This window comes from Oryza brachyantha, chromosome 11, assembly GCF_000231095.2.
Source record: "Oryza brachyantha chromosome 11, ObraRS2, whole genome shotgun sequence".
In the NCBI taxonomy this organism is placed as follows: domain Eukaryota; kingdom Viridiplantae; phylum Streptophyta; class Magnoliopsida; order Poales; family Poaceae; genus Oryza; species Oryza brachyantha.
Genome location: NC_023173.2, coordinates 16,787,209 through 16,797,843, shown reverse-complemented (window position 1 = coordinate 16,797,843; position 10,635 = coordinate 16,787,209). Strand labels below are relative to the sequence as shown.

Below are 10,635 nucleotides of genomic sequence, written 5' to 3'. Positions count from 1 at the left end.
GTGCAGAAATTTCAAGAAAATTCCCTATGATCTGTCTAGTAGCATATATATATATATATATATATATATGCAAGAATTATCCCCTCCTCCTTTTCCGGGCTTGGGACCGGCTATATCATCTAGTTACGCATGAGATGATATAGGCGGAGTTACCTACACACCTACGACAAAAAAGTTAAAAGAAAAGAAAAATACACAAATCTTAAAATAACACGAGAATGGATTTTATAAGAGCTAAATAAAATTCTTTTTTTTCCATTTTTGGACATTTTCGCATTTTTTTTCATTTTGATGATTTTTTTATTTTTCGTGTTTCTTATTTTTTTGTATTTTTAATCTTTCAAATACCAGTAACTAGTTGAAAACAGAAAACAGAAAAGTGACTGCACTGCCCAATTCTTCAAGCTAAACAACCTACAAAACAAATAAGCACACACAAATTAATCATGGATGCATATCTATTTAATAAGATTGGTAATTTAATAACTTCAGTAAGGAAAAGAAAATACTGTATATGACAATCGCATTTTCTGGAAGTGAACATACCAGACACTAGACATACATTAAAAAGGCGTATGGAAAAGGCACGAATGGACTCCAGTTATTTAATATATATTATATAGAGTTAATATGAACAAACATATTAATCATTTTGAACCAATACAAAGGCATTTATGTGTTTTTCGTCTGCACCAAACAAACCTTAATTAGGAGTTCTACACTAGGAACTGATGTTGGGCACAGCCCTTTCATGTTCAATATCCTGCTCACAGGCTGCATGGAGTCTGTAACATTGGAGCTGACCTATTTTTTGTGTGATCTGAAATGATTACTCTCTATGTAGGCCTAATGTCTTGAAAAAGTTCATGTGTATATGTGTCTTTACAAGATTGTGATCCCAGCTTCAATATCTTCTGCATATATGCATGATCGGACATAGAACACAATTGAGGAATTAAAGGCTAAATATACATAAGCTGGTCTGCATCTTACCTTGCATTTCGTATATAGCAGAATTCAGTGTTATTTATCTCCTGGCTTAAAGAAGCCCATTATGTGTAAAATCATGGATAAGTTAGTCTGCGTGATGAGCAATTGGTTTGATGCATTTTATTGAGTTTAACGTGAAAATGTTGTGTTAGAATTGAACGTATAAAATCATTGAATACTACTGATCATATAAGAAGAATGCCTGTCACACCCTAAACAGAACCTCGGTCTGATCAGTGAATGGTACATGATCGGATCCGGTTATCCTTAATCGGTTTTGGAGATATATTATGTTTCAAGATATAATTATTTAATGATTATGATTTCTAGATGTTTCACATGTGTGTGATGTACTATTTATGTATTAATATCACTACCACGAAACACAAATAAACAATGGGACATCAATGGCAGTCCCTCAAAACCTATCATTGATAGACCCTCCGGCACCTTAGCGTGAGAAAAGAAACACCCAATATAGATGATCCATAGTATTGGTTATAGGGAAGTCTGACATAGATAAGAGTCGTCATCTATCTGTACCAGTTGAAAGGAAGATCCAAGCCACCAAGCTCCTATCTTATCTATCTCTTTTATCTCTATCGGAAAAAAGGCTAGATACAAAAGAATCATATCAATGAAATTAAATAGAAAATAAGCCTCAAACCCAGCCCGACTAGCACACCAACTTATGGTGCTAGCCGGTAAGCCTCGAGGTTACTTTTTCCCTCTCCATCTTAGCATGCCATGCATGATGTTAATAATACCATGAGAGGATTACTAAGGCCACCAGATTTTGTCAGTGTTCAGTCATATGCATATGAAAACCTTGACTATGGTGAAATGGTTATATGCAACAATAATGAAAAACTAAATCGAAGAGATCATTGAATAGTCATTTAATGCACACAACATAAAGAACTGGGTAGGCTATCAAATCCTAGAATAGTTACGTACAACAGAAGAGCAGAGCAGCAGCATGAAGGTACAACTCTGACAAGTATGTTGAGTGAAAAAAAATCCCAATAGATTAGTGTCCATACCTTGTTTGCATCTAATCAATTGGCTCTCCAAGCCACTCATGGACCTCCAGCTCATCTCCATGAAGCTGGCAGCGTTGCTCTTGAAGACCCGGAACCCAGAGCGATGAGAGCTCCTGCATATCCTCGTCCAGCAAAAGGTGCTCCAAATTGCCCAAATTCTGAACACACCTCAAATTTACGCAATCACGTATGTACAACTTTCTCAATTGGGAAAGGTTGGAGACCCTCTCCAGGCGTGCACATGTCTCAACTTGGGCCTTATCAAGGAATGGGAGGTCCTCCACCTTCTTCAACCAACTTGCTCCATATATAATAAGCTCATTCAAGTTGGTGGCCTGCTGTCCAAGCTGCCATGGAAGAGCTCTTAGCTTGGGACAGTACAGAAGGTCCAACTTCCTCAAACAAGGAAACAACCTTGACCCCTTTTGCTTCTCTACAGCTCCATCCTCTCCTCCTTCCTTAGGTGCCATTTCTTCTTCTTCCTCAATGAAGGACCACTCTTTCCAGTTGGGCATATTATTGATTATCAACCATTCAAGCTTAGGGAAAACAATTTCGTCTGTGGATCCAACATTTCTCACCCCATGGCCAACAAATTCGGGTCCAATCTTGGTAATTGATGTTGCTCCCGCAATTTTCAGGTATTCTAAATTGGGTAGATGCCCCATTGATGGAAGATCTGCACATGATTTGCATTCTTCGATGTTCAAATATTTCAGTGAAGACAAATCAGAAGTACCAAGCCAAGTGGGCAACTTCCGGCCAAAGAATGCAACTATAACAAGTTCTTCTAATTTGTCTGGAGGAGTTAACTGCTCAAATATCATCTCAACATTGCTAATGCTTTCCTCTGAATATGCTTCATCTTCTAGTTCAGTGCACCATAGCTTTAGAACTTTGAGGTGACCTTTGTCCATTAATGACAATGAATCTGCACTACTGGAAGGAGTTGCTCTTTCCAATTTTTTCAAGTCAAGCTTCCACAGGTTTGAAAGATGAGCCAGCTCATGCAGGTCCCATCCATCTTGCATTATAGTATCGTCACTTCCACCACCAATAGGAAATCCTTGTAAATCATTGAGATATTTTAGTCTTCCTATCCCTTTTGGAACTTGATTTATAGGCGTGCCATCAAGACCAAGCCGCCTCAATTTGCACAACTGAGTGATCGCTCTAGGCAAACTATGCAAAGATTCACATCTCTGTAAATTTAACATCTGAAGATGTTTTAGAGCACCAATAGATTCTGGGAGACAGGATATGAGGGTTCCATCAAGATCAAGTGAGCGCAAATGAATTAAATTTTTAACATAATCTGGTACTGATTGCACGAGTGAGTCACTTAGGTCCAGAACACGAAGATATTTTAATTTCATGAAAAATGTGTTCTCAATCCCCCATGGTTTTCCATTACTTTTGAAAGTTCTCAATTTAATTTCCTCCTTACCCATGCTAGGTATGACTACCGTATCTTTCTCTGTGGTGACTAACATGCGTCGCAGTTTGCATATAGTATTGTCTACTAACGATTCTGGATCTCCAATATAGAATTCTTGTGTTGATAAATGACAAGCAAGTTGCCTTAAGAGACCATGCATTTTGCATATGCTCCGATCATAATATTCGAAAACAGGATGGAGGATATTCCTACTTATTAGCTCATGGTAGTACTCTTCTGCTATATCTTCTAAAAGTTTATCGTTGTCCACTTTTACAAAGCCTTCAGCAACCCACATCCTGATCAGGTTATCACGGTCCAAGACCCGATCTTCAGGAAATACAATACAATAAAGAAAACATTGCCTCAAATGTTGTGGTAAATCATCATAACTTAGATACAAGCCACCACTTATTTCTTTAGGAAGATTACTCATGGACCAAACATTTGTTGTTAAAATGTTTCTCCATTCAATCTCAGTTTGATCCTTGCTTGCCAAAACTCTAGCAACAACATTGATAGCAAGAGGGAGCCCACCCAATTTCTGCACAATCTCTACCCCTATATCTTGCAAATTTTGCACCTCTTTCACATCCTGAATGTTCATGCTCTTGCAGAGAAGCTCCCAACCAACATCTAGTGACATCAGGTTGACACGATGTGTTAGATTAACCCCAATTTCTCTTGCGACAGTCTCATCTCGAGTAGTAACTAGAATTATTCCAGTGGCTGCAGCATGCAGTGGAGCTCTTAGTAGATCTACCCATACATTAGACCGCCATAGATCATCTAGGACAAGGAAAATACTCTGGTCTTTAATAGCTGATTCAAGTTTGTTTTGGAGTTCTTCAACTGATTCTTCTTGTGTATGATGAACTTCCATGGTTCTAAGTAATTCTCTCAAAAGGGAAACTGGGGAGTAGTCCCGAGAAACATAGATCCAGGCATGTTTGTTGAAGCTTTGTTTTAATTTGTTATCATTGTATACTTTCTGAGCTAGTGTTGTCTTTCCAATCCCCCCTGTCCCAACAATAGCAAGCTTGTAAGTCTTCTCTTCCTTGTGTCTAAGCACCAGATTAACCAATTTTCTGCAAGAATGCACAATCTCCTTCCCCACAAGGTTGGGTTCAACAATGTGTGCACTTTTTCTTGGTTCTGATGTTGAACCTTTATCTGATGGCTCTTTATCCTCAAGTGTTGCAACTATTTTATCCTTTGTTATTTTCTCTATTTTTCTGTTTAGGTTTCTGATTTTGTTGCCAATCTCATGGCGAACCTGAATATTGGAAAAGCAAGTGAGTAGTGAAAGTCCACTGCATACAGCTGCTTTCCCTGATGAATAATGGTCACCTAATAGCTTGCTTCCTTCAAAACTAGCCAAATCGATGATATCATCAGCATCATACATAGCATCTTTTAGCGAAGAAAACCAATTGTGCACTATTGAGTCATTTGTGCCTCTTTGCTCAGCATCACTGATAAGGCACTGTATTTGTTTGATTCTTTCCTGTAGTTCCCTGAGTTCTTCCTTCACACTTAAAATTGGTATTGCCTCCTCAGTAATGATCTCTTGCAACTTGTTAGCACAAGATTCAACCAAAGAATCCAATATGGTTGCCATAGAGAAACTTGTCGAAGGAATCAGGGTAATGCACCAAAAATTCCAAGTTATAGTCACGAGACTAACATGGTCTGAAATTGGGAGTTCAATTAGTTCCACGTTCTAACCACTGCATCAGTCTATGACTTTTGGGAATAATATATAAATGATAAAATCGACAGAAACATTGGGTGATATTTTAACTGCTCATGTTCTACAAATAAAATATAAACCTAAAAAATACTCGCAAAATGATAGTTTACGAAGGTTTAATGTTCCTTGGAAATAAAATGTAAATCTTATAATAATCATGCAAATAGTAGTGATATTTTAGCCGACCATGTTCTTAGTGCCAAATTATAAATTTTAAAAGCACACAAATCTTTTTACTTTACCTGGTAGTACAGACGAAGATGAAGTATTGGCACGGTAGCTCTGTGCTTACTCCCTATATTCAAGTAGCTGTTCCACAATGCTTTTTACTAGTGGTAGAAATAATCTAGACCATTTACTTTTTTAATCCAATAGATCGGATTTATTCATACTAACACAACAACTACTGGCATTAGAATATTTTTTCTATTGGTAGTAGAACTTTAAATTAATGGTCGAGATTCTTATGTCGGTGATAATATTGGTAGTAGAATAGTACCAGTAGAGCGTACCGTAGTCAAGCTCATATTCAAGACAATTATGCTCATTCCATCTACTCGCAAAATTATCTTTTTACCCCTTCTTCCTAAATACCTCTATCAATACTTTAATACCCTTTATGGGGCATCTTTTATTATAGAGCGTTGGATTTATTTTCTATTTTTTAAATGTAAACACCATAAAAGTTCTCATCATGGTTATAGAGGAGTATACGTCTTTAGCTGGCAAGTTATTTTGCAGATTCCCTTTCTATTGCTCTCTATTGGTAAGAAAATTTAATCGATACCGTTATCTATTTTTATCGAATGATTATAATTAAGTTATACTACCAACGGCATTAGGAGTAATAGAAATTTAGAGAGGTGTTATTGTCTTTTAATTATGAGCCTACAAAACCAATGATATCTAGGTGCACACTGCCGTGGATCGCAGGCTCGTTGCCGCGGATGCCAAAAGTTATGCACATATTACCTTTTTGTTTGCCAAAAACCAAAATTAAAAAATACTACTGATCAATTAATTAACAAAGTAATAAAAACCTTTTTTAATCAATGGCTCAGATTAATTCTACCGATGGTATAATATTACTACCAGTAGAGAGCAGACCCTATTTTGCAATGTGTTTTAAGCAAGTAAGCATACTGAATCTGAAGATCTGGAAGAATTGTTGGGGTTACCTTTAGATAGCTTCTTGAGTGAATGGGCAACGAGAAAGGCGATGCCGAACTTGCAGAACTTGAAAGGCGAGGCCGATGATGACCAAGCGAGCGATGTTTCAATCAGCTCTAACCAGGGTAAAATCCTATGCCTTTGGTGTGTTCAGCTGCGGCGACATCGCCGGTCTCAAGGAAGACGATGACCATATATATGTTCCCGGCGATTCCATAGATGGGATATATGGGCTTGCTCTTATCTTATGCTGCGTCAAAGAGGAGAGGATCAATACGAGACTTGCGTAGCTGTGGTTTCGTGACAAGAGATGCTAGCTACTCCCACTTGTCTAGTTGTCTCCCAGTGTTCATGCGGATTGTTATTTTTTCCAGGCCAATTTGCAGATAGGACAAGCCATCGATCTTGACCACACGATAAGAACATTGACTAGATTGGGCAGCAACATACAAGAGACGATTTATGGATGTCTAGGCTCATCACCCCTCGCGCTGTCGACTTGTAGATCAGGTTCAGCTTCACCATGTGATCAAATGCTCACCATTCATATTGTGAAAACGATCGATCAAAGGCCACCATCGGGTTGTTTTCTGGCCTTTTGTCCATTACCATTCTCCTTTGGACCAAATGATTCTGTATTCCAGTTGTTCTTGTTCCATCTTTTTGGCACGAAATAATATTTAGTTTTCAACTTGTACACTGAATGCACGCAACGTACTGCTGCACTTAGAAGTCTTCTCTGCCGGCAGAGTTGTATCTAGATTGAACATGAATAATTGCCAACAAGAATTTGGTGGTGAGTTTATCGTTCCAGAGTTAAAATCTGCAGGAACAACACTAGGCCAAATCTTGTCACCAAATACGAAGATTCAGTGTCCACTTTCGAGATCACCACCGGAAGGCAATTCCCTCCTTGGATGCTACTATGGCATGGAAATATGAAATGGTGAAGTTCATCCGTTGCAAAGGAGGAAACTTTTATTAAGCATAGTGTGAGATTAAGTAGTACTTCAGCCATGTACTTCAGAGATTAGTGGACCACTCTGGGAATAATTCTAGCCATTATGGTTGATCTTGCAGCAAAAACGTGTATCTTGTTGTTCAGTACTTCAGGTACAGTCTAGCTTTTTCAGGCTTTTGCATTCCTATTTCTTGAATTTTACTGCATCAATATTGGTAAAGCATGTGTTTTGTCATTGCTCTGAACTTTAATAGTAGAGCAATAAAAGTACCTCAAAGTACTATCTTTTTCAGTGTAAAAAGTATGGTACCTTGAAATATATTGTACCTTTAGGTACAAAAAATTTATATTAAAATTCTTGGTACCTTGAGGTACTTTTCAAGGATAATAAAAAAACCCTCAACAGAAAGTAACAAAAAGTATCTCGAGGTATCGGTACCTCGCAGTACCAAATCGTTTCTAATCGTTGGATGTAACAGCGCACATCCTACTCAGCTAGATCCAACGGTGAGAAATGATTTGGTACCTTGAGATACCGGTACCTCGAGATATTTTTTATTGGACGGGAGCAAATCTTCCTCTAGAAGCTTTTCCAGAACTAATCCATCATTGAAAATGCAATTAATTTGATAAAAGTGCAGCAGATTTCAATAGAACTTTCATTTGACCTACATAGCTAGAATCGCAGCAGCGTTTATACCTGCATATATATAAGATTATCCCATCCTTTTCTAGGCTATGGAACATAAATCATTAGGATGCACCAAACACTACTACAAAACCTACCAAAGGTGATGGGCCATCCGTGACAAGGCCTGAAAGCCTGTCACAGACCTGTCATCTATGATGAGCCGAAATTAGACACATTGCAGATGACTATAAGAGATTTGATCCGTCACTAATGACATATACTCTTTGACAAACCAAAATATATTCTCATCATGAGTCATCCGTGGTGGGCACCACCTATGCCGGTCACCAATGTTGCCTCATATTTGAGGGTCGTACATTATGGCCCGTCACCGATGACCGGTCCGTGACAGGTCGTATTGACCTCGTTGCGGATGACTTCTTTGTCTGCCACCATTGTTGCCATTTACTAGGGTTTTTGGCCTGCACTTAGGTAGTTTAGATCTAGTTCGTACTCTTAGCTATACACACACGCCGACGGCGAGCGCTACCACCGGGGGAGGACGATGAAACCGCCGAGGCCGCACACCGCCACCCGCCGTTAGAGCTCGTCACCGCAAACCGAAAGCGCCTTCAACAACGTCGCCTCCATTGGCCGGCACCTCCATCTGTGTCGCCGCCAGCAGGCAAGCTTGTAGCCACCGAAGGAGACCAACTGTTGCCGAGGTCGCCGCCATCCGCCACCAAGGTCACCACCATCTGCATCACCACCAGCCAAGCTCGACACCACCGGAGGAGACAAACTGCCATCGAGATCGCCATCATCCGCGCGCGGATCTGCCACCGAGGTAATCGCCATATGCCGCCGCATACGGTACGTTACGTTGCTGTGAACTAGATATAACGAATTATATATGTTTTGTTCATACGATTATAATAGAGATCTAAGTTTGCTTGGTATTGATTCAATCAAAATTATTTTGAAGATATGTGCGAGCCAGCCGCAAAGAAACTAGTGTTTGTTCATTAAATGGCATTAATTATCTTACATATTGCATTCATATACATAATTCACAGATATGCACCTTTCAAGCCTATAATCTATATATGAACACTCGCTCTGTATCGAAAGAAGGCATATCTTTTCTTTTTTTTTTCCCTGTGAAATAGTGGCTCTTTTTATAATTAATAGCCATGCTTTATAGGAAGAGCAATTTATAGTCCAATAAAAAGTAACAAAAAGTACCTCGAGGTACCGGTACCTCGTAGTACCGTCTGATCGTTGGATCTAACAGCGCATATCCTACTCAGCTAGATCCAATGATAAGAAATAATTTGGTACCTTAAGGTAGCGGTATCTCGAGGTATTTTTTTGGACCGGAGTAAATCTCTTATAAGAAAAGCAAACAGTCTCATGTTCATTGTAATAGAGGATCGATGGCAGTAGCACACGAAAAAAAATTCACTTGGCTTACTATATATAGTATTTTTAAATAATGGATGTTATCACCTGGCTTTACTTAAAATAGAAGCTATGTCCACTTATTACAGAGTTTGGAACTAATGCCAAATTATATTATGTCCACTTATTACAGAGTTTGGAACTAATGCCAAATTATATTACTACCTCCGTTTCATAATATAAGATATTTGATTTTTTTTGTTACAACGTTTGACCATTTGTTTTATTTAAAAATTTAGTACAGATATAAAAAATGACAAATTTTGCTTAAAGTTCTTTTGATAATAAAGTAAATCACAAGCAAAATAAATGATATTTTCATAATTTTTTGAATAAGACAAATGGTCAAACATTTCAAGCAAAAAACTCAAACATCTTATATTATGAAATGGAGAGAGTAGATAGTTTGAAATAAGTCAAGATCAGCCAACTAAACGACACTAAGTAGATAGGAGATACATGATTATCACATCTTCTTGTACATCCTCATTGCCCTATTGACATTGGCTTCAGAAACTAAAACGAAGGGAATACCACGTACCAAACTGGCAAACTGTGACCGGCTATATCATCTAGTTACACGTGAGATGATATAGGCGGAGTTACCTACACACCTACGATAAAAAAAATTAAAAGAAAAGAAAAGCACACAAATCTTAAAATAACATGAGAATAGATTTTCTACGAGCTAAATAAAATACTTTTTTTTCATTTTTGGACATTTTTCCATTTTTTTCATTTTGATGATTTTATTTTTTTTATTTTCGTGTTTTTTATTTTTTATTTGTATTTTTAATCATTCAAATACCAGTAACTAGTTGAAGACAGAAAACATATAAGTGACTGCACTGCCCAATTCTTCAAGGTGAACAACCTACAAAACAAATAAGCACACACAAATTAATCCTGGATGTATATCTATTTAATAAGATTGGTAATTTAATAACTTCAGTAAGGAAAAGTAAATATATGATAATCATATTTTCTGCAAGTGAACATATCAGACACCAGACATACATTAAAAATGCATATGGAAAAGGCACAAATCGACTACACAACCACACATAGGCATGTCGACAATAGAATCCAGTTATTTTAATATATTATATATAATATGAACAAACATATTTATCATTTTGAACCAATACAAAGGCATTTATGTGTTTTTCCCCTGCACCAAACAAACCA

General features: G+C 37.8%; 1 protein-coding gene across 1 annotated transcript; it reads right to left on the bottom strand.

Moving 5' to 3' along the window:
- Positions 1-278: 278 nt before the first annotated feature.
- On the bottom strand, positions 279-6,877 carry LOC102718880 (putative disease resistance protein RGA4). The gene is made up of 3 exons (XM_015842583.2): positions 6,403-6,877; positions 2,034-5,163; positions 279-414 (listed from the first exon to the last, which is right to left on the bottom strand). Exon 2 carries the CDS (start codon positions 5,090-5,092, stop codon positions 2,045-2,047), a length of 3,048 nt encoding a protein of 1,015 aa, XP_015698069.1. The 5' UTR covers positions 5,093-5,163; positions 6,403-6,877; the 3' UTR covers positions 279-414; positions 2,034-2,044.
- Positions 6,878-10,635: the final 3,758 nt, after the last annotated feature.